Source organism: Dasypus novemcinctus, chromosome 19 (assembly GCF_030445035.2).
Source record: "Dasypus novemcinctus isolate mDasNov1 chromosome 19, mDasNov1.1.hap2, whole genome shotgun sequence".
NCBI lineage: Eukaryota > Metazoa > Chordata > Mammalia > Cingulata > Dasypodidae > Dasypus > Dasypus novemcinctus.
Window position 1 is genome coordinate 21,328,268 of NC_080691.1, and position 25,291 is coordinate 21,353,558.

The 25,291-nt window shown below is 45.4% G+C and overlaps 1 protein-coding gene across 1 annotated transcript in view; it reads right to left on the minus strand.

Annotated features, from left to right (window-relative positions):
• Positions 1-15,971: 15,971 nt before the first annotated feature.
• BRAP (BRCA1 associated protein) overlaps positions 15,972-25,291 on the minus strand; it is a 49,075-nt gene continuing 39,755 nt past the window's right edge. Inside the window, exon 12 of the mRNA XM_058280974.2 lies at positions 15,972-16,183. Within this exon, the coding sequence (XP_058136957.1) occupies positions 16,096-16,183 (88 nt within the window). The 3' untranslated portion in view covers positions 15,972-16,095. The remainder of the gene's footprint in view (positions 16,184-25,291) is intronic.

Consider the following 25,291-nt stretch of genomic DNA (forward strand, 5'->3'; position numbering starts at 1 on the left):
ATTCCCAAGAGCAGCATAAGAAGGCAAGCCCCAGTGTACAGGGACTTGATCACATTTTCTCATGTCACATTGGCCGAAGCAAGACACCCAGACACATAGCCAAGCCCAGGGGAATAACAGCCAACAGATATGGTTGTTCGCAAAGTTTATTATTAATATGAGTGAATGTATTTAGCTCCGTCTAGAGGCATATTTGTGGGTGAAATTATCTTTTTTTTTATATTGAAATAAGGGATTTCCCTCTTTTTTTTTTTTTTTTTTTTTAGCCATATGGATAGACTGGGAATTTCCCATTTCTGGTAACTTTTTGTTAAAAAGTTATTTCTTCAATTCTCATTTCAACATTCTGCCTGGAAATCTCCTCAGCTAAACATCAAATTTCTTTGTTTACAATTTCTGCTTTCCACATAACTGCAGGATACAGGTCTGCTAAGCTTTCCACCATTATATTTCTTAACCACACTCAGATACGAAAGGCAGGGAAATACACTTCCCCTCTTGATGAGATAAGAAGAAAAATCACTTTGTAAAGAGTGGGCACACAGGAAGGGAAAAATTTTGACCCTATATTATAATCTATCACAATTAGACCTGGGATTTTTGAAGATCATTATAAGATGGTGGGGAGGGGGGAAAGATTTTTAAACAAGATGCTGCCCAGAATTCAGAAGAAAACTGATAAATCTACTTTTAACAATCTGATGCCTTCCAAACCTCCAAATTCTTGGTCATCTCCCTCAGATTGCTAGAACCAGTCTGAGGAAAACAGCACCAAGTGTAGTTTCTGCAAAGCTTGTTGTCCAGAAATGCATGTGAGTGACCTTGAGAAAACTATCTTCATTGTCCTTCTTCGAGGACAATGGGCTGCATTAGAATATTCTCGAGTTGGAAGGGACCTTTTAGAGATGGCATTGCAGGAGAATTAATGGAGAACTTCTAACATGCTGAATGGCCCAAGTCCTGCTTGTAAAGATAAGATGACCAGGCCTGGGGCTCAATTTTTTAGCTTTCATCCAGATTTTTGGCATGGTCTGTGAGTCTATGATTTTCTACTTTTCCTCCTCACAGGCCTGATTAAACTCTTTGATCTCATTTTATTGGGCAATAGTATTACACCACTTCACAAATATACCATTTATTCCAGGCTGACCTTAAAAGCCTTTCCATTCCCTCAAGCCTTGCAGCACATGCACGGTGAGCAGAAGACTTAGACAACACCAGGTTTTAAGAAAGGGGGGAAGGCGTAGAAGAGATGCTCAAAAATGTTGAAATAAAGGAAGGCCAGGAATGAAGGGAGGAAGAGGAGAAAATGAAGGCAAGTGAAAAGAATCGGTTTACTTAGGGTATTTCCTATGCATGTCCAACGTGGACTATTTTTTACAGCTTTATTGTGATACAATTCACATATCATACAGTTTACCCACTTAAAGTATACAATTTCAATGGTTTTTAATGTATTCACAGACTTGTGCAACCATCACCATACTCTAATTTTGGAACATTTCCTCATCCCCAAAAGGAAACCCTCACTAATAGTTACTCCCCACTCCCTTTTATCTTCAACCCCTGGCAACCACTAATCTACTTTCTGTATCTTGTCCTATTTTATACTAAGCTTGGGATTGATATGTTTGTTTTTTGTTTGATTTGGGGTTTTTTTTTGTAGATTGACCTCTAGTAATTGAGTAATGGACTCATTTCTACTCTTCTCCCATGCCACCCAAATGGAAAACAAAAGTTTGGATGAGCTGACCCCATTCTGCATTCTACATGACCCCGGTGGAGAGAGAGGTAAGAGGCTGATCTGGAAGGAACAGAGAAGGGAGAGGGTCTGGAGTGGGGTGGGGTTCATGCTTCCTGTGTCTCCCTCTGTCTCAGAGCCATGTCTGTCTGGCCTTTTCCACCCTAGTCCCAAAGGAGCTATGGGCATCCTGGCATCCACAGCATTGAATGTTTTGTTTCTGTGTTCTGCAGATAGACAAGAAGTGAGGGAGGTGAGTTTTTGCCCAGAGTGGCAAAAACTTGGCGGTTGGGAAAGGCCTGCGTAGCCAGGGACTGAGGAGGCAGATTCAAAACTTCCTTCCTAACCCCCAGCTGGTGGCCTGGTGTTCTTCAGTTGCGATAGTTCAGGGAACAGCCTCCCAGTGTTGCCTTTGGATAGGCTGAGCTGAGGATTGTGTAAGGATGTTCCCACATTGTCAATTGTTCTTTGTACTACGGAACAGCCAGCTTGGCTTCCACTGGGTATTCCCTGCCCCCACCCCCTTTATCTAGTTTGTCTTAATATTGAAGTTAGAATGACCAGAAACATACAGTAATCATAGCCTGCCTTTCCCATGGTAAATGATAAGAAGGGCAAAAAAAAATCCCGGCTCAGGGAGGGGGCAGGTGATAGCTAAAAGGTATGAGTTTCTTCACCTTGACTGTAATGATGGTTGCACATATCTATAAATATACTGAAAACCAGTGATTGTACACTTTAAGTGGATGAATTGTATGGTATGTGAATTATATATATATTTTGAATTAAAATTTTAAGAGGTGGGTATGGAAATAACATATAATATATGCTCATGTGCACCTGGACTACCTTTGGAAGGAAACAAGAAACTGAACAATAGTTGTTCCTCGGGAAGGAGGCTTGGAGACTTGAATTAAAGTTACTTTTTATGACTTGAATGAGGTATAATTGATGTACAGTAGACTGCATATATTTAAAGTGTACAAATTGATGAGTTCAGACATAGGTATATATTTCTGAAATTATTACTGCCAACAATATAAACATATTCATCATTCCCTAAAGTTTCCCCTTGCCTTTTTGTAATCCATTCCTCCCTCCCCTGGCTCAGGCATTACTTTTGACATTTTTAAGTAAAAAAAGTAACATTAAATATGTCACTATCAGATGTCTTTGGAGCTAAAAGAATATAGAGGGGACAACCAGCAAGATGGCGGCAGAGTAAGGAGCTCCTAGAGTCAGCTCCTGCTACAGGGTACTTAGTAAACACCCAGAGCTATCTGAGCTAGCTGAAGCACCTGTTTGGGGGCTCCAGGAGGCCAGAAGAGCATCCTGCCACATCCTTGAAGGAATGGAAGTAGGAGATTGCCCATCTGCAGAGAAGACTCGTAAGTGGAGCGCTCCATACCCTGGAGGCCGGTGTCCATCCTCTACTGGAGGCACAAGCTGCCTTGGGAGCTATTCTGCAGCTGGAATTGAAAGCTCCACTTCCCAAAAATGGGGGAGGAAGAGATGGTTGGGCACCAATATCAGCTACTGATGAGTAAATTCAGCGAGCTAAAGTATAATCCTGAGGACAGCTAAAGTTTGAGTCTGTCCAAGTCAGAGAAGCCGGGAGCTGCCATCTTAGCTCTGTGCCTGGCACAAGGGGAAGCAGGGCAGAATGAGAATCCCAGTGTTGGTGGGGGCCAGCTTCTTTCCATCCAGATCAGATTGTAGCTCTAGCATAGGCCCCAGCCCCACCTCCAGCTGGGAGGAAGCTGCGGGGACCTGTGCCAGCCTCTCTGGGAAATTACTGTCAAGCTGCAGAGACCAGTGATTATCCTATTCTGGAGGCACGAGCCACCCCAGGAGCTATTCTGTGGCTGGAATTGGAAGCTCCATTTCCCAAAAACAAGGAAGGAGGAGACAACTGGCTGCCGATTTCAGCTACTGACTGGTAGACTTGGCTGGCTAAGATATAACCCTGGGGACACCTGGGGTGTGAATCAGCCCAAGTCGGAAAGAGGCTGGTAGCTGGCATTTTGACTCCGCCCCCAGGCTGACAGGGAATCACAGTGATGGTAGGAACTGGTTTCTTTCACCCAGAACAGTCTACAGCCCTAGCCTAGGCTTCAGCCCCACCTCTAGCAGGGAGGAGGCTGGAGAGCTCTGCACCAGCCTATCCAGGTAACTGAAGGTACCTTTAGCTGACAAATAGACTGAAAATCGGAAGTCTATTGGGGCAACTGCAGTCATCTTGGACCTGCACTGCATAGATTGCTTCCCACACCTGCAGCTCCATCCCTGCCCCCGGCAGGGGAGAAAGGGGCATGAAGCCTCATCAGTCTCTCTGGGCAACTATAGTCTAGGCCTGCACAACTTGGATTATTCCACACAGCTGTGACTCTGTCCCTAACCCTGGCAAAGGAGAAAGTTTGGATAAGCTCCATTGGTCCCTGGCTCAATGAGGGCAGCTTGAACCTCCACAGCTTATAGCACCAATTACAACCTTGGCTCCTAGTGCACAACCAGCAAGGGAGAAAAGGCAGGAAGCCCTAAACTAAAGAGAAAAACTGCACCCAGAATAAATACTTACTAAGCCAGATGCCAAGACACCAACAAAAAATTACAATTCACACCAAAAAACAGGAAGATATGGCCCAGTTAAAGGAACAAGATAAGCCTCCAAATGATATAGAGGAGTTAAGACAACTAATCATAGATGTTCAAACAAAACTCCTTAATAAATTCAATGAGATGGCTAAAGAGATTAAGGATGTTAAAAAAACACTGGATGAGCACAAAGAAGATTTGAAAGCATACATAGAAAAATAGCATATCTTATGGGAATGAAAGGTACAATAAATGAAATTTTAAAAACGTTGAATCATATAATAGATTTGAGGAGGCAGAAGAAAGGATTGGTGAGCTTGAAGAAATGGCCTCTGAGAGTGAACATTCAAAAGAACAGATGAGGGAAACGGACTTGGTTAGGGCGTCTGTCTACCACATGGGAGGTCCGCGGTTCAAACCCCGGGCCTCCTTGACGCGTGTGGAGCTGGCCCATGCTCAGTGCTGATGCGCGCAAGGAGTGCTGTGCCACGCAGGGGTGTCCCCGCGTAGGGGAGCCCCACGAGCAAGGAGTGTACCCCGTAAGGAGAGCCACCCAGCGTGAAAGAAAGTGCAGCCTGCCCAGGAATGGCGCCGCCCACACTTCCGTGCCGCTGACGACAACAGAAGTGGACAAAGAGACGAGAGGCAGCAAATAGACACAGAACAGACAACCAGGGGGGGGGGGGGGGAGAATTAAATAAATCTTTGAAAAAAAAACAAAACAAAAGAACAGATGAAGAAAAGAATGGAAAAAAATTGAACAAGTTCTCAGGGAACTAAATGATAGCAAAAGACGTGCAAACGTACATGTCACGGGTGTCCCAGAAGGAGAAGAGAAGGGAAAAGGGGCAGAAGGAATATTAGAAGAAATAATGGTAGAAAATTTCCCAACCCTATTGAAGGACATAGATATCCATGTCCAAGAAGCACAAGGTACTCCCATCCGAAAATATCGAACAGACCAACTCGGAGACACATACTTATCAGAATGTCAAATGCCAAAGACAAAGAGAGAATTCTGAGAACAGCAAGAAAAAGCACTGCATAACATATAAGGGATACCCAATAAGATTAAGTTCTGATTTCTCACAAGAAACTATGGAGGCAAGAAGACATATCTTATATCCAGGACTGTCTTTCAAAAATGAGGGTGAGATTAGAATATTCACAGATAAACAGAAACAGAGACTCTCTAAGCAAGAGACCAGATTTTCAGGAAATACTAAAGGGTGTGCTAATGCCTGAAAAGAAAAGACAGGAGAGAGACACCTGGAAGAGAGTCTAGAAATGAAAATTATATCAATAAAAGTAACTGAAAGTAGGGAAGCAGACTTGGTCCAATGGATAGGGTGTCCGCCTTCCACATGGGAGGTATGCAGTTCAAACCCAAGCCCTCCTTGACCCGTGTGGAGCTGGCCCATGCGCAGTGCTGATGCGTGTAAGGAGTGCTGTGCCACACAGGGGTGTCCCCCGTGTAGGAGAGCCCCACGCTCAAGGAGTGCGCCCTGTAAGAAGAGCCACCCAGCACGAAAGAAAGTGCAGCCTGCCCAAGAATGGCGCCACACACATGAAGAGCTGACGCAGCAAGATGACACAACAAAAAGAAACACAGATTCCCAGTGCCGCTGATAAGGATAGAAGCGGTCACAGAAGAACACACAGCAAATGGACACAGAGAGCAGACAACTGGGGGAGGGGAAGAAAAAAGTAACAAAGTATCAAAAGAGTAGTGAAAATAGATTAAGACAAAACTCAGGAATAAATTTAAGCAACGATGTAAAGCACTTGTATTCAGAAAACTGCAACTCAATGTTAAAAGAAATCAAAAAGGCCTAAAGAACTGGAAGAACATTCCATACTCATGGATTGGAAGACTAAATATTATTAAGATGTGAATTCTACTCAAATTGATATATAGATTAAGTGTAATCCCAATAAAAATTCCACCAGCATTAAAAAAAAAATAGAAAACACAATCATCAAATTTATTTGGAAGGGTAAGGGGTCCTGAGTAACCAGAAACATCATGAAAAGGAAGAGGGAGCCCTCATCTCCAGATTTTAAATCATATTACCTAGCTATAGTGGTAAAAACAGCATGGTACTGGCAAAAAGACAGACACATAGACCAATGGAACCAAATTTATGGTTCAGAAACAGACCTTCACATGTATGGTCAAGTTATTTTTGACTAGCCTGTCAAACCCACAGCTCGGGCAGAACAGTCCATTCAACAAATGGTGCTGAAAGAATTGGATATCTATAGTCGAAAGAAGGAAAGAGGACCCCTATCTCACACCTGATTCAAAAATTTCTCAAAATGGATCAAAAACCTAAAAATAAAAGCAAGAACCATAAAACTTACAGAAGAAATTGTAGGAAAATATCTTCAAGACCTGGTGGTATGTGGTGGATTCTTAAAGGAGCTAAGAAGAGGCCTGAGATGGAGTACCGATGTTTAATGTATGTAGAAGTTTTAATTAGCTTTCCTGTAAAAGTGTGGAAATGTATAGAGTGAATGGTAACACATAGTAAGTAACAGCTAGTTTATAAATGGGGATGTGGCCAAAAATGGTAGTCTAGGTATGTAAATGCCTGTTGGAGATTTGGACCTGAAGGGTATTGGGAATGAAAGAAAGAGAGAAGGGAGAAAGAAAAAAAGAGAAAGAAAGAGCTAGAGAAAAAGAACGAGAGAGCTGGGATCAGGGGGTCTGCGAGTAATAACTTCTCAGACAACTTTATTGTTTACAAGGGGCTCTCTATATACCCCAGTGTATGTGACAAGAAGCAGGCATACGTAGCCTACGTGCCAATAAGCATAAACACATAGCATACGTGACATCAAGCAGCAACACGTATTAACTATCAACATTACCCATAGTCTAAGAAATTTAAAAAAAAAATCTTATCTCAAGGTACGAAGTCTGAGTGTTCTATTCATTACAAAAGGTATGTGCTCATCTTTTCTTTCAACCTTTAACAGCTTCATCCCATTTGCCAGGAACTCTTAATTACTGCATTCCTTAGGTTGCAAGCGTAGCCATGGAGACAGCACTAGCATGGAGACAGCTCGTCTCTCCTTGTGAGGCCACTGTGCCTCAGTTTCCAACAAATGCCAAGAGACAGAATGCTAGAGAATAATCTAGGAACTGAATAGCATAGTAAACCAAGTGGTGGATGAGAATTGTGGTTGATGGTACAGATGCAAGAGTGTACTTTGTGAGCTAGAGCAAATGTACATAACTACTGCAGGGTGTTGGGAATGTGGAGAAGCATGGAAAAAATACAACTGGAGTGACCTATGGACTGTGGTTAGCAGTAATAATGTAATATTCTTGCATCTATGCCAAAGATGTACTGTGTTGATAATGGGGCAGTATGGAGAATGTGTGCCAAATGTGTATTATGGATAATATTATTTTATCTGTAGCAAATGTTCCACCACACTGTGGTGTATTGGTGGAGGGGTGTTTTTTGGGAATTCTGCACATGTGCATGATTGTTTTATATGTTTACAACTTCTGTCATAAAAAAGATATTTTTAAAATAATAATAGGGTGGGTTGGGGGGAAAACACACCAAATGTAAGATAAGGACTATGATTAGTAGTAAGATTTTGACAATATTCTTTCATAATTTGTAATAAATATCTCACAACAATGGAAGGTGTTGGTGGAGGGTTGATGTATGGGACCCCTGTATGATGTTATGCATGTTTGCTTTGTAAGTTCACAGCTTTTACTATACACTTAATTGTTTATGTATGTTCATATATAAGTGATATAAAGATAGTAATAATAGGGTTGGAAAAATACATTGGTTAGTAGTAATATTTTGACAATACTCTTTAATCATTAGTTAAAAAGGTTTAACAACAATGCAAGTTATTGGTAATAGGGTGAGTTATGAGAGTCCTGGATGATATTTTATTTGTTTTGTAAGTTCATAACTATAATTATATACTTATTATTTATGTATGAGTGATATACTTCAATAAATTAATTTTTAAAAAAAAGAATATGGAAGGTGGTCTTAGATTCTTAGAGAAACCCTAAGAGATTCAAATTCAGATTTCTGAAGCAGGTCGAGCCATAGGAAAATTATTCACATTTGCCAACAATGTTCACTGTTCTAATAGATGATCTATCTGGGGTCTATCTAAAGGCACCTCCTCCATTCAGGCACTAAATCCCAATATTTCTCTTCTATTAAAAATGACATCCTCAATTTTTGCTCATAATTAGATCATCCCTTTCAACAAACCAACATGCTGTAATATCTGTCATTTTTACAAAAGGAATCCTGCCTTCTCATTTCAGGCCTCATACTGTAAGAAAGTGTTCTTTTAGTGGTATATTTACTCCCAACATTTATTCACTTTTGTGCCTTTTGTGGTGATTTCAGCATAGTGTTTCTAAATGCAAGAGGGCTGTGACATGCCTTCATGGAGAAAATGTGCATGTTGGAAAGCCTGGTTCAGGCATGAGTTATAATGCTTATGGCTATGAGTTCAGTGTTAATGAATCACATTAACAATGGTTGATGAAAATGTTATGACCAGAGGCTCACAGGAACCTAACCCTGTATTTCCCCTTGGCGCAATGGCCCAGTATTGTCTAACTCAGTTTCTTTTTTCTTTTTTTTTTAAAGATTTATTTTTAGGAAGTGGCTGTGGCTCAAACAATTGAGCTCCTTTTTACCATATGGAGGACCCCGGTTTGATCCCCAGGACCTCCTGGTAAAAAAGAAAAAAATAGAAAAGGAAAAAGGTGTCCCAGACCTGCGTGGTGAGGTGCAGGCCCCTGCACAGTGCAGAGAGGTGTAGGCTTCCGCATGGTAAAGCAATGCACCAAAAAATGTGGTGATGATGGGAAACGGACTTTGGCCCAGTGGTTAGGGCGTACGTCTACCATATGGGAGGTCCGGGCCTCCTTGACCCGTGTGGAGCTGGCCGTGCGCAGTGCTGATGCGCGCAAGGAGTGCCGTGCCACGCAAGGGTGTCCCCCGCGTGGGGGAGCCCCACGCCCAAGGAGTGCGCCCGTGAGGAAAAGCCGCCCAGCGTGAAAAGAAAGCAGGCGCCGCCCACACTTCCCGTGCCGCTGACGACAACAGAAGCGGACAAAGAAACAAGACGCAGCAAATAGACACCAAGAACAGACAACCAGGGGAGGGGGGGAAATTAAATAAATAAATAAATCTTAAAAAAAAAAAAAATGTGGTGATGCAACCAGATAGAAAAAAAAGATTTTACTTATTGCCCCCTCCACCTCATTTGTGCTCTCTGTCTGCTCTCTGTGTCCATCTGTTGTGTCCTCTTTATGTCTGCTCATCTTCTCTTTAGGAGGCACTGAGAACTGAACCTGGGGAGAGAGGTTCAGTTGGAGAGAGGCACTCAATCACCTGAGCCACCTCAGCTCCCTGGTTTGTTATGTCTCTCATTGTCTTTCCTCTTTGCATCTCTTTGTTGCATCATCTTGTTGCATCAGCTCATTGTGCCTGCCCGTCATGCCAGCTCACTGTCTTATACACCTTCTCCAGGAGGCACTGGGAACCGAACCTGGGGCCTCCCATGTGGTAGGTGGGAGCTCAATTGCTTCAACCACATCTGCTTCCGCTAACTCAGTGTATTAATCAGCCAAAGGGGTGCTGATGCAAAATACCAGAAATTGGTTGGTTTTTATAAATGGTATTTGCTTGGGATAGTCGCTTACAGATACCAGGCCATAAAGCATAAGTTACTTCCCTCACCAAAGTCTGTTTCCATGTGTTGGAGCAAGATGGCTGCCAACACCTGCAAGGGGTCAGACTTCCTGGGTTCCTCCCTTCCTCAGGCTTCTTTTTCCTGGGCTCAGGGTTCCTCTCTTTCTGAGGCTTGCTTCTGTTTCTTCTGTGAGCTTATTACCTGAGGCTCCAGCTTAAGGGTTGAGCATGAAACTCCAACATCAAAAGCCCTTAACTCTGTCCTTTGCCATGCCTTTTATCTGTGAGTCCCCACCCACTAAAGAGTGGGGACTCAACACCCTACTGGCACAAGAGGTTTACATAATTACTTAATCAAGTAAACCTATGAATCCAATATAATCTAATATGCCCAGAGGAAAAGATGTTTACAAACATAATCCAGTATTTCTTTTTGGAATTCATCGATAATATCAAACTGCTACACTCAGTTTCACAGCCACTTTATAGCACATAAGTACTGCAAATAACAAGAACCGTCTGTGTGTGTGCACATGCATGCATGTATATCTGGGTCCATTTCCATTAAACTCTTCTGTGTTATTAAGAGTCTGAGCATGTTCACATTAATACAAATACATGTAATAGTTCAGTTTTGGGCTGCTTTTCATGCTGTTGATTTTTTCTGTTCAGATGCAACAAGGAGGTCTCAATTCTTTTAACTTCCTGACAGTTATTTAGGAGCCTAGTTCAATGTGGTCAGTATAGGTTTATACTTTTCTTCTTTTATTGGTTTTTGTTTTTAAGCACATTTTAGGGAATTTAATCTCTTAAGGGCTTTCATGAAGGTATTTTTGACCTCAAATTGTTCAAAAGGCTCATAGTAATGACTAAAGGCTAGAAGCCTTATACTTTTTTCTCTGCATTTGTTTTAGACAAATCCATTGCAGGTCCAAAATAGATAATTAGGTAATTAATAGGCACCCCTTTGGGAAACGGACTTTGGCCCAGTGGTTAGGGCGTCCGTCTACCACATGGGAGGCCCGCGGTTCAAGCCCCGGGCCTCCTTGACCCGTGTGGAGCTGGCCCATGTGCAGTGCTGGTGCATGCAAGGAGTGCCGTGCCACACAGGGGTGTCCCCCGCGTAGGGGAGCCCCACGCGCAAGGAGTGCACCCATAAGGAGAGCCGCCCAGCGCGAAAGAGGGAGCAGCCTGCCCAGGAATGGCGCCACCCACACTTCCCGTGCTGCTGACGACAACAGAAGCGGACAAAGAAACAAGACGCAGCAAAAAGACACAGAAAACAGACAACCGGGGGAGGGGAGGGGAATTAAATAAATAAAAATAAATCTTTAAAAAAAAAAAATAGGCACCCCTTTAAAACCTATCTTGGCCTCATGTTAGATCCTTTTTTTTTTTTTTTTTTTGAGGTACCTTGGCCGGGGATTGAACCCAGGCGGGACCTCATGTGTGAGAAGCCAGAGCTCAGCCACTGAGCCACATCGGCTTCCTTGAGTTGGTTTTTTTCATTTGTTTGCTTGCTGTTTGTTTTTAGGAGGCACAGGGAACCAAACCTGTGATCTACGGTGTGGGAGACGAGTGCTCAACTGCTTGAGCCACATCCACTCCCTAGATCCTTTCTGGATTAGCACAACCCTGACTTTCATTATGAAATAGCTAGCATTTTTGTAAAGAATCAGTGATAAAAAGGATTATTGTGTCTCTGTAGAGAATGCAAATTACAAAATTTCTGGGACAGAGGGGACACAACAGGGTTCCAAGTCAGAAATGAAGCTTCATTCATCCTGTTCTCCTTCTGGTAAATGTATACGACTGAGGAATCTGGGGCTTAATTATTAACTTTAGCTCTTCTTCCTTTGAAGCACCTTCCCTGCCTGTTACAGTTAACCTCCAGAGTACTGCTTACAGCACTCACTGTTGGTTCCTCACTAGTATCCCTTCTTTCCTTTCCCCAGAATACTGATTTTCTCCAGGTATTCCCTCTTCCTCCAAACTCAGTGGAATCCGAGCCCTCCCCCCACACCTCTAGAAGTGACTAGTCTTAGGATATTGCATTCCCATTGCCAGCGCTTGGCTCAGGTATAGTCATGTGGCCAGATGCTAATCAATGAGATGTGAGGGGCAAGCGTGATGGGTGGTGCAGTGGTTCCAAAACTATGTCCACAAATTCTCTGATACGCCTCCCTTTAGGAGGTGTAGCTTAATTCCCATCCCCTTGAGAGTGGGCTGGACTTAGTGATTAGGTTCTACCAAATAGAATATGACGGAAGTGATGGTATGTCACTTCGGAGATTAGTTTATAAAAAAAGACAGGCTTCCGGCTTGGACTGGTGCTGTCACTCTTTTTTTGCAGATAACTCATTCTGGGGGAAGCCAGCTGCCATTTCATGAGGCCCACATGGCAAGGAGCCAAGTCTCCGGCAATCGCCAGCAAAGAACTGAGGCCTGCCAATAACTATGCTGTTGAATGAGGGCTCCTGAGAGGCACAGGTATCACTCCTGTCCTGGACGAATCATTTTCCTTTCCTCTGTTAGGTAGGACTGCCTCTTTCAAAACCCAGCACAAACTAGCTGAGAAATATATTGGACTCCAGGGCTCAAACAATATCATCGAGATTCAGTCCCTCTCCATCTCTCAGCTCTGTTGTTCTCTGTATTGACTTCTTTCTCTGGCACGTAATCCTTAGATGGTAGTAAAGATGACGCCCAATAGCTCCAGGCTCCCATTCTGACCAGCTCTGAAATCCCAGAAGACAGTAAAGACCTAGGGCTAATGCTCATTGGGCAAATGTGTGTCACATGTTCACCCGTAAACTCATCACTACGGCCAGGAGATTAGAATATGCTGATTGGCCAGACCTGAGGCACATGAGTACTTTCAGAGTGGTGGGGGCAGGCTATGGACCAAGAAGTGGAGAAAGGATGGCTCCCTAAATAAAAACTGCTTTTAAGGGAAGCAGCTGTGGCTCAATCAGTTGGGCTCCCGTCTACCATATGCGAGGCCCTGGGTTTGCGGCCCGGGGCCTTGGGAAGGCCAGCTGGCCCATGCGCCTCGGAGAGCTGAGGGCCTGTGCTGGCGCAGCAAGATGATGCAACAAAGGGAGATAAGCAGATACAGAAAAAAACGCATAGCGAATAGGCACAGAGAAGGGACAGCAAAGAAAGGAACAAGCCGCAAGGGGGGGATTAAATAAATAAATAAATACATCTTTAAAAAAAAAAAGAATAGTGAGGGGCTTTAAAACAAAACAAAACGAACAAACTGCATTTAAGGGAGCAATGGGAAAGTAAAAACAACAGGTCCCCACCTAACTATGTCTCCGTTACTGTTTCCCGCTGATTCTCAAACAAAATAAAACCACCTGCCAAACGTTCTCTTTCCTTTTGCTGCCAAACCTCAGGTGTCCCCTGGCTTCTCTACTTCCTGACTTTCTGTACCCTCCTCAGTCCTGGGTGGCAAGGCTTCCAGCCCCAGCACTTCTCTGAAAGTGCTCCGGCCATGGTCACATTGTCCCAGTGCAGAGGCCTTGCTTCTGTCTCTATCCTGCTTGCCCTCCCTGCCTCTAAGCCAGTGACCACCATCCCCTGCTCCCCAAAGTGCCTTGACAAGACTGGTTTCAGGACATCTTCCCAGCTGGTCCTCCTCCAGCCTCTCAGGTGGCTCTTGCTCTGTCTCCATCACTCCTGCCCCAGATGTTGTTCTCCAGGCTTCTTTCTTAAGCCTTTATGTCATCTTACATCTACACTCCCTCCCTGGTCATTCTTATTTACATCCAGGGCCTCGGCCACACATAAAATGAGGGACCCCCAAATCTCTCCTTTCTGGAGCTCAAAACCCATCCTGCCAGCTGCCTGCTGTTCAGTTCCACCCAGACATCCTACAGAAATCTTCAGACCCAATGTGTCCATAATCACATCCATTATCCTTCCTTCTCCGGGCAGGTGTGCTGTCACCCCCAAGTTAAGACTGCCTGGGGATGAATGCCAGTTCCACTGCTTGCTAGCCGGGTGACTGTGGCTGCCATTTCCTCATCTATAAGATGGAGGGAATAGAACCTACCTCACAGGATTGATAAAACTCGCCAAGTGCTTAGCACAAAGCTTGGCACAGGGTCAGTGGTGTACAATCAGGAAGAGAAGTCAAGCAGGATACAAGTAAAAAAGAACCTCAGCTTCCACAGTTCAAACCCCGGGCCTCCTCAACCCATGTGAAGCTGGCCCATGCGCAGTGCTGATGTGCGCAAGGAGTGCTGTGCCACTCAGGGGTGTCCCCCACGTAGGAGAGCACCACGCGCAAGGAGTGCACCCCGTAAGGAGAGCCGCCCAGCGCGAAAGAAAGTGCAGCCTGCCAAGGAATGGCGCCGCACACACGGAGAGCTGACAGGACAAGATGACGTAGCACAGATTCTCGGTGCCGCTGATGGGGATGGAGGTGGTCACAGAGGGGCACGCTGCAAGTGGACACAGAGAGGAGACAACTGGGGGGGGAGGGAGGAAGGAAGGGGAGAAAAAAAAAAAGAACCTCAGCTTGAGCCCTGAGTTCATAATGGATGCTTTATTGGCTCTAAGAAGGCAAGAACAACCCTGTTCCTCCCTGCTCTGCCTCAGTTTCCAGGACCACCATCTGTGTGGCTGTGCATGCTGGAAGCCTCCACGCTGCTAGGATTCCTCCTGCCCACTCATGCCTCCACTCCCCAGTCCCACCCCCCCCCAGAGCTCACTAATTTGGCCCTTGGTAACTTGGAAACAACCTCTCCATCTTTTTCCACCTCTCCATGTCCTAACAACGAGCCACCATCTCTCACCTGAGCTTCTAAACAGCCACACTGGTCTCCCAGCCTCTGACTCCCTTCACCCCACACCCAGCCCTCCTTCCCATAATCACAGCAAAGTTCTCTTACCAAGATACCATCTAATCACACTGTCCCTTTGCTTGCAAGTCTCTTATGGCTCTGTCCCATATGGGATGAAGTCCCCATGTCTTGGTGTGACAGACAAGTCCATATAAGCTGACCCTATTCTCCTCCGTTACCCCACCCCTCTTGTATTAGTTTCCTATCGCTGCTGTGATGAATTACCAACAATTTAGGGATTGAAACACAAATGTATTATCTCACAGCTATGGAGGTCAGAAATCCAAACTGGATCTTATGGAGCTAAAATAAAAATGTTGGCAGGGCTGGTTCTTTCTGGAGCATTAGGGGAGAATCCATCCCTTGCCTTTTCCATCTTCTCAAGGTCAGCTGCATTCCTGGGCTTGTGGCCCTGCATCAGTTTGCCTTTTCTTCCTCTGCTTCCATCATCACTTTCTACTGATTCCAATCTCCTGCCTCTTTCCTTTGCTCTTATAAGGACACATGTGACTGCATTTAGTACCTACCCCGTAATCCAGGAGAATCTCCCCATTGCGAGATCAGTAACTTAATCACATCTGCGAAGTCCCTTCTGCCATATCAGGTAAGAGTCACAGGTTCCCGGAATGACAATAGAGACATCTTTGGTGGGGGGCATTATTCAGCTCTCCACCCCGCCCAAACATTAGGGGACTCATGCTTTAGCCAGTTGGGAATGTCCCATGACACTCTCAGGATCCACAGTCACTTGCTCCCCTTTGTGCCTTTGCTCCTGCTGTTTCCTCTGCCCGGGATGACCCCCCATCCCACCTCTTTCTACCTGCCAACCTCCCTACTTGAACTTCAAGGCTTAGCTCAGTGGCACTTCTCTTTTGAAGCTTTCCATAACCCCCAAAGGTAGGTCAAATTAAGGGCACCCTTTCTAGTGTTCCCAGAACATAGCATTTTATGATATTGAGCCATAATAGCCAGTTTATATATCTGATCATTTGTTCAACTGGGAAGTCTCTGGGAATAGCGACCTCTGCTTGATCATCTTTATTGCTTCAGCTGCTAACATATAGCTCCTGGCACTTAGGAGGGTATGAAAATTATTTATTGAATCCAACAAAAATTGATACAATCCATTTAAGATTCTTTTAAAACCCTGTTTTGTAGTGGGATGGTTTTATAGTGGACGTCAGTTGTTTCATCTGCCTGGCATTCCTTACCACCTTGTTTGTATCACAGCGTCCTCTTGGATCACAAAAAAAGCTCCTGTAGCACCAAGCACCACAGTCTCATGTAGAGGCATCCTAAGAAAGAAGGAAAGAGACAGGAAGAACAAGAAGAGCTTTCTCTTTTTTACCTCTTTCATTTCAGGGAGTAACGTTTTTCCCTGAACGCCCCAGCAGACTTCCCTCTTCATCTCATTGGTCAACGCCAAGTCACACAATCATCCTGACCAATCTCTTGCATACGGGAACAGGATTGGTATTATTGAGTTAGACCAGTCACAGTTTATTTCTATGATTTCTTTTATTTTTCCTTATTTCTCCCCCCTTCCCCCCTTCTGTTGTCTGTTTCCTGTGTCCATTCACTGAGTGTTCTTCTGCGTCTGCTGTATTCTCATTAGGCAGCTCCGGGGACCCATCCTGGGACCTCCTGGAGTGGGAGAGAGGTCATCATTCTCTTGCTCCACCTCAGCTTCTAGTTCGCTGTGTCTCATATTGTCTCCTCTCTGTGTCTCTTTTTTGTTGCGTTGTCTTGCTGTGTCAGCTCTCCGTGTGTGTGGCACCACTCCTGGGCAGTTTGCTCTCCTGTGCCAGGCTGCACTCCGTTGCGCGGGGGGGAACCCCTCTGTGGGGTGACACTCCTTGTGCGTGGCAGCACTCTACGTGGGCCAGCTCACCACGTGGGCCAGGAGGCCCTAGGTATCAAACCCTGGACCTCCTATACAGTAGGCGGAAGCTCTATTTGTTGAGTCATATCCACTTCCTTCTATGATTTCTTTGCTAAGAGAACCAACCACAACTGCCCCACTTCTCACCCTCTGTGAGCCTAAGAGGGGACGAGGCCCATCTCCGGACTTGGGAGGTGAATTATGATTGGCCTCCTGAAGCATGAGGGAAAGTCTCCTGGGAACGCTTCCGGACAAGATTTTTTAACCTTTGAAAGGCGACCCCAGGAAGAGATAGACCCTTTGTTCCTCTGTGGACATTTGCGTGTGAGAACCACAATGGCTGGAACCACAGCAGCCATCTTGCTACCCTCAGGGTAATTGGTCTGAGGAGAAATTGCTGAGGATGGCTGAGCAGCAAGATGGAACAATCCCGGGTCTATAGTGAAGTTGTTAGCTTCTCATTTAACCAACTCAGAACTTGACCTATCTCTAACCTTCTAGTGTTGTAAGATAATAAAATTCTTGATTGTGTAAGCCATTTTGAGTTGGGACACCTTCTAACTCAGGCTGAATTTGCTCAGGTTCATATGTTCCAGAAATTTGCCTCAGTGCTCCAAAAACAGAAAGATCACCAGGGCAGGCCAGCTTGCTCTCTCCTTCCAAGGCCCATCTCAGTGCTACCTTGATCCTAAAGCCTTTTTTTCTGGTATACTCAGCCAAAATCATCCTGCCCTCTTCTGAATCCCCAAGCACTCGGTCATGCTTCTCCTGGCACTTACTGACTCACTCAGCAAGTGTTTATGAAATGCAGGCATATCCAGGTAATAGCATTGCTCAGGTGAAGACCACTTCCTGCCTTTGATCGTTCAGTCTACCTGGCTTTTCTCTGCCTGGCCTTTGTTCATTCATTTATTCCTTCATTTATTCCAACAGTCCTGTTCTCAGGGCCTCCTCTGGACCCAGCCTGAGCTATACAGATGAAGGATTCCTTGTCCCTGCCTTTGAGATGCACTCAGTCTAGCGGGGGGAGGTGATCAGACAGTGACAGAGCTGCATAAGGGCCACCAGGGAGCAGGCTGCAGGAAGAGGACACTAACACAGAGAGCTGAACAGTGATCACTGAGCTGAGCCAAGCACTGTCTCATTTAATCCCAACAGCAATCCTGAAAGCAACGGACACTATTATTAGCCCCATTTTATAGAAGATGAAACAGCTGCTTAGAGACGTCAAGTAACTTTGCCTAGCTCAAACTGCTCGGTAGTGGCAGAGCTGGGATTTGAACTCAGGAATCCCAGTTCCAGGCCCGTGAGGATAACCTCTGCACCTTCTGCCTCCCAGCCTCGGCGGCACACTTGTGGGAGCTCTCCTAGTCAATGGTGAGCTCTCTGAAGGAAGGGACGCCTGCTGCTCACGTGTGGACGCCCCACTCCCGGAGCTGCATATTTAAGGAGTTGGCTTGAAAGCACCACTCCACTCCTGCTTCTCTGTGCTTTTGCCATTGACTGAACCCTGTGCCAGGTGCTTTACAGTCATGAAGTCATTCAGTTGTCATATCAGCCCTATCGGGTGGCCATTATTGATTTTGCATGTTTTATGGGCGGGGAGACTGAAGCGCAGTGTTGTGAACTGAATCCCCCGAAAAGAGGGTCAAGTTCGAACCCCTGGTCCCTGGGAATGTAACTTATTTGGATGGATGAGGTCACACTGGATGAGGGTGGGCTCTAAATCCAATATAATTAGTGTCCTTACAAGAAGAGGGAAAACTGGACATAGAAATGGAGACACAGACACAGGGAGAAGCCCAGTGGAAGGCAGAGGCAGAGGTGGGGGTGCTGCTGCCACAAGCCAAGGAACAGCTGGAGCCACCAGGAGCTGCAAGAGGCAGGGAAGGATCCTCGCTTAGAGCCTTCAGAGAAAGCCGGGTTGATTTCAGATTTCTAGCCTCCGAGACTGTGAGAGAATAACTTTCTGTTATTCTAAAACGTCCGGTTTGTGGTAATTTGTTGCGGCCGCCGCAGAAAACTAAATCACACAATGCACTGGACTCAGTAAGGACCAACAGCCAGTAAGGGAAGGAAGTGGGATTTGAACCTAGATAGCTCAAACACTTAATTACTCTTTGCGGTGACTATGCAAATCAGCCATCTGGAGGCTCATTTCATGGGGACTCTCAATTAGAAAGAAGCTTTTTTAGGGAGGGATTGTGGAAGGCCATAGAAATTAGGAGGCAGGAGATCTGGGCTGTAATCCCAGTTCTGTGAGTGATCAGGTACCCTCGACAGTTATTCAGCCGTTTAGTCAACAACACTGGGAAGAGTGAGGAATGAAGCGTAAACCCTGGCTGCAAGGAGTCTGTTGTCAGTGGGAGCAGGCAAGGAAAAAACACAAAACAGAGAAATGAAATTACTTTAAACATCATGAAGGGAACACACAAGGGGTGTGACGTCTTAATTTGCATCCCTGTCTACCTATACGTGACGAGGCAAATCAGAAATCTGTGACATCCCCAAATAAAATCCCTCAAGGGCTTCCTCCTTTTCCTTCCTGAATTGACTCAAAACCAAAGTCACCAGAGCAAAGGATACTGTGGCCCAAAGTAACCCCTAGAAACCTGTCAGAGTAGAAAAATCTATTGGGGTTGTAAGATGACTGCTAATGCCAGGCTCTTTTTTTAAAAAAAAAGATTTATTTTATTTATTTCTCTCCCCTTCCCCCTATTGTCTGCTCTCTGTATCCACTCGCTGTGTATTTTTCTGCATCTGTTTGCATTATCCAGTGGCACTGGAAAATTGCATCTCTTTTTTGTTGCGTCATCTTGCTGCGCCAGCTCTCTGTGTGTGGGGTGCCACTCCAGGGTGGGCTGTGCTTTCTTCACACGGGTGATTCTCCTTGTGTGTGGGGTTCCCCTACACAGGGGCACCCCTGTGTGGCACAGCACTCCTTGCACGCAGCAGCACTGAGCATGGGCCAGCTTACCACACGGGTCAGGAGGCCCTGGGGATCGAACCCTGGACCCTCCATATGGTAGGCAGACACTCTATCAGTTGAGCCATGCCTGCTTCCCAAATGCCAGGCTCTTATAACTTTTACTAGAAGGATCCTGTCAACTTGCTAATGTAGATTCGTACATTTTCTTATTTTTTCAGATTTTATCTAATCCCTAGTACGTGAAAGATAAAAAAAAAGAAATAGACCCTACCATCTATAGATATTTTTCAGCTCACTCCTCATGGGAGATCGACTGGTTAGGGATGCAGGAAAATCCTTTTCCAATAATGAGGAATTACAGAAGTACAAGCAAGTGAACTTTATTCACTAGGCAGTAGTGCAAAGTTAAACCATAGCAAAAGAAGGGTGGACAGAAAAAAGGAGTAAAGGGGACTTAAAGGAGCAGAAATAATTTATAAAGAACCTTGAAATTTGTTGCTTTAAAATGGGGGCTGGGAAGCGGACATGGCTCAACTGATAGAGTGTCCGCCTACCATACAGAGGATTCAGGGTTTGATCCCCAGGGCCTCCTGGCCTGTGTGGAGCTGGCCCACATGCAGTGCTGCTGCGGGCAAGGAGTGCTGTGCCACACAGGGGCACTCCAGCTTAGGGGAGCCCCACGTGCAAGGAGTGCGCCCCGCAAGGAGAGCTGCCCCATGTGAAAAAAGTGCAGCCCGCCCAGGAGTGGCACCGCACACATGGAGAGATGATGCAGCAAGATAAAGCAACAAAAAGAGACACAGATTCCCAGTGCCACTGACAAGAATGCAAGCGGACACAGAAGAACACAGAGCAAATGGACACAGATAGCAGACAACAGGGGCAGGGGGAAGGGGAGAGAAAAAAAAAATTAAAAAAAAGATATATATACATATATATATAAATTAAATTAAATAAAATGGGTTTGGCAAACTATAGCCACTAGCTGGCAACCTGATTTTATAAATAAAGTTTACAAACAACTATGCCCATTTGCTTATGTATTGCCCCTAGCTGCCTTGGCACTACAATGGCGAAGTGGAGTAGTTGAGATAGAAACCATATGGCATGCAAAGCCTAAAATATTTACTGTCTCTCCTGCCAAACTCTGCTTTAAAAGGCTGAGTAAATTATGGTATGTCCATATGGGAAAAACATGATGTAGCCAGTAAAAAGGATGCTTCCACATTATTTTCAATGTCATGGGAAATGTTTGTGACATAAAGCAAAGTGAAAAAAATCAGGAAAAAATTTCATCTGCAGACTGTTTTTAACTTCTCAGTCCTGTACCCTGACCCAGTTTTGTTTTTCCTCCTAGCACTTACATTATCTGAAAATTTATATAGTTCTGTTTGTTTTCAGGAGGGCGAGGCCTGGGACTTACATTCCCTCCTGTAACCCCAGAATCTATCCACAGTGTCTGGTACATACACAGTAGACCCTTGAGTAGTTACTGAAAGAATAATATGTAAAAAGAAAAAGCACAGGAAATACTGGAAGAGGGAAGCGGATGTGGCTCAAGCAATTGGGCACCCGCCTACCACAAGGGAGGCCCCGGGTTCAGTTCGCCGTGCCTCCTTGAAGAAGATGAGCAGGAAAGCAAGCTGATGTGATGGGCTGGCATGGCAAGTGGACGCAACAAGATGATGCAACAAGGAGGCACAGTGAGAGACATGACAACAGGGAGCGGTGGTGGTTCTGGTAATTGGGTTCAGTTCTTGGTGCCTCCTAAAAAAGATGAGCAAACACAGAGAGCACAGAATGAACAGACAGAGAGTAGACAGGAAGTGTAAACAATGAGGGGGTAGAGAAATAAATAAATCTTAAAAAAAAAGAAACAGAAAATACTAGTAGAAACACACTAAAGTATTAAGGATTTCCTCCAGTGTGAAAAGGTGATTTTAATTTTTTTCTCTATATTTTCCTTTTTTAAAACAGAGCATTTTGGGGCATGGGTGTAGCTCACTGGTTGAGTGCCTGCTTCCCATTTACATGGTCCCGGGTTCAATCCGTGGCGCCTCATAAACAAAACAAAGACAAAATAAATAAAATAGGACATTCTATTTTTCTGGGAGGATGGAGATGTTCTATATCTTAATTTGTGGTGGTTACACAAATGTATACAATTGTCAAACCTCATCCAACTGAATACTTAAGATCTGTATTCTATTGTATGTTAATTATCTCAATAAAAATATGCAAACAATACACTTTTGTATTTTAAAAGATAAAGTTTGTTTTTTGTTTTTTGGGGGTATGGGGACCAGGGACTGAACCCAGGACCTCATATGTGAAGCTGATGCTCAACCACTGAGCCACGTCTGCTCTCCTGAATTGGCTTTTTCTTATGTTTGCTTGTTATTTGTTTTTTGTTTTTAGGAAGCTCCAGGAACTGAACCTGGGACCTCCCAAGTGAGAAGTAGGCGCTCGACTGTTTAAAATACATCTGCTCCTGATATTGTTTTATAGCATTTAGAAGACATATTTGTAAATAAGATAAATGGAAATAAGTGGGGGTGTGAATTAACACAAAAAGAGGCAGGTATCTGATGTGGCTCAGTGGTTGAGTGACAGCTTTCTGCATATGAGGTGCTGGGTTCAATCCCCAGCACTGGTATCAAAAAAAAAAAAAAAAAAAAAAAGAGATATTTGAATCTACGCCATAGAATTCAATTTGACTTGTTATAAAAAACAGAAAGAAAAAGCAAAGGCTCTTGGAACACACTTGCGCATAGACACCACCAATTTACACCTGCCAAATTAACAGTTGGCACTGCTTCATAATATTCCCCTGCAGTTTGTAAGGATTTTGTTCCTGGCTTTCTCTCATCTCTTTATTCCATAATAAGCTAAAGCCTCAGATGAAGCTGATCCCCCAGAACCTGTTTTCACTTAGCCTGTTTATGCCCCTGTGTTACCTTCCTGGGGCTGTACTGACACAGCCCCGCCAACTGGGTGGGTTAAAACAGTAGAAATGTCGCCTTGCAGCCTGGAGGCTGAAGTCTGAAATCCAGGTGTTGGCAGGGCCGGGCTCCCTCCGAGACTCCAGGGAAGAATCTGCCCCACGCCTTCCTCCTGGCATCTGGTGCCTTCCGGCAGGCCTTGGCATTCTTGGCTTGTAGCTCCCGTCTGCCCATGTCTGTCCCATCTTCACATAGCTATCTTCTCTCTGTGTCTGCATCCAAATTTCTCCCCTCATAGGAGGACAACAGTTGGATTTAGGGCCCACCCTAACCCACGATGACTTCACCTTGACCAATTTTATCTGCAAAGACCCCATGTCCAAATAAGGTGACATTCACAGGTGAGGACCTGAATATCTGTTGTGTGGGGACAATTCAACCCACAAGGGCCCTTTTTTTTTTAATCCCCCCCCTCAGTCGTCTGCTCTCAATGTCCATTTGCTGAGTGTTCTGTGTGACCACTTGTATTCTTGTCAGCAGCACCCGGAATCTGTGTTTCTTTTTGTTGTGTCATCTTGCTATGTCAGCTCTTCTTGTGTGTGGTGCCATTCTTGGGCAGGCTGCACTTTTTTTTGCGCTGGGTGGCTCTTCTTATGGGGTGCACACCTTGCGCATGGGGCTCCCATCCCCTGCGTGGCACGGCACTCCTTGTGCACATCAGCACTGCGCATGGGCCAGCTCATCACATGGGTCAGGAGGCCCTGGGTTTGAACCCTGGACCTCCCATGTGGTAGGTGGACGCCCTAACCATTGGGCCAAATCCGCTTCCCAAGGGTCCTTTCAACAGTGTCTCTAGGGGTGGTGACTGAGCTTCCACTCTCCAACCAGCACCCCTTCAAGCCTGGATAGGTTTCTTCAGAAGTTCAAGATCTCAAGCTGGAAAAGCACTTTGGCTTCCGTGTAGCTCTGTATAAAAGGACTGAGAGGTCTGCTGGTGGTTGAGCAAGACTGGGTTCCAACTCCCAGTGTGAAGGGGCCATGACAGGCAAGGGAAATGAAGTGATTTCCCCAGGACCACCCTTGGGCTAAGAGGGCAAAAGTATTGGATTGTTTTCCTCTTCCTTTCCCTTTCCCATCTCCGGGTGGGACCCAGCTGAGTGGAAGAGAGGAGAAAGAGAAGTTAGAAAACGACTGAGAAGAGGGGAAGGCTTGCCGAGGGTGGGTGTGCACGGCCAGCTTTCCATGCTCAAGAGTGGTCTTCACTCAATACTCTCCTTTCCCAAAGCAACAAGAAAACAGGAAGTGGAGCCATGTCTTCCACATTTATTCAAGAGGCAGGAGCTCAGAGCGGTGAAGTACCCAGACTTCGGGGACAGACAAAGCAGCCACATGACGTCGGCAGGTCCTGTCCTTTGCTGGGCCTTGGTTCCCTGACTTGTATTAATAAAATGGGATAACCGTGCCCACCTCTCAGAGGGGTGGTGAGGATTAAATGACACAATACACAAAAAGTCCTCAGCAAGTGCCTGTGGCTCGCTAAGTAGGAGATTCAGGCTTAACTAGCCTTGGAATCAAACTCTTCAAAAGAGCTGGGCAGGACAACCTTCCATTTCTAATTCCCAGCTAGTGCAAGAGGCACTAGCAGCTCCAGTGCTATCAGATACATATTTTGTGTCTGACCCTTTGGATTGCCTAATGCCGGGATCAGCAGAGCTGGGGAAGAAGTCTCTTACAGGGCTGTCCTCGTAGGTTTTTCCTAGTCCACCAGGGGTCACACATGCTAACAGTAATCCGTTAGGGGTCATTTAGACTCACTTACCTCCCTTCCCACAAGAATGTTATCTCAGATGGTGCAAAGAAAACTGTTTTTTAAGAGTTCACCTAAAAGCGCTCTCCTGTGGGCTGAGAAGAGAGGAGGGGCCTGATCTGGGTTATCTTTTTCAGGATTATTCTGTTTCTGAAAGCAGCAGCATATTTTGCTTACAGCTATGAGGGGCAAAGTGGCCACAGGGAGAAGAGAACCCAGCACGTGGGAAGAAAAGGACGGAAGTGAGCTTTCAGTGTTACTCTGGCCTAGCAGAGCCAGGAAACTCGCCAGAGCAAGTGCAGCACTGGCAGAGGGGCTGTACGGAGCACAGACGGGGGGCCGCCCCCGCTGGGGCCTGGAGAGTTCTGGCAGCAGCCCCCGGCCCAGGCATGTTCCCACATAATTAAAGCTGAATGCGCTGGGGGGAGGGTGCACGGCGCAGGCCTCTGCATTCTTCCTGGCTGCCGAATCCTCGGCGTCCTGCAGTTGGCCCTATTTGGGATCAAAGCCAGTTGGTGTAGATTTTCTGCAGCATGGAAACAAATGCAGTGAAGCTGTTTTACTGAGACATGTGTTTTGAAAAGAGGATTGTAATTTCTTCCCCAAGGGCAGGTGTGCGGTGGGGGGAGAGAGGGAGTTGTGACGTGGCTTTTCTATTGCTGTACTTTTTGCTAACCATTTTGGGCTCAATCCTTCCGTGTGAGCGTAAACTAATCAGAATATGGGAGTGGGCACCGCTACAGCTCAGGCTGAGTCTTTCACAAAAGATAATCTCTGGAAAATGGTGTTGGAAGACCCTCTGGCTGTATGTGATATCTCATTTTGGTTGCTCTTCTTTGGAGT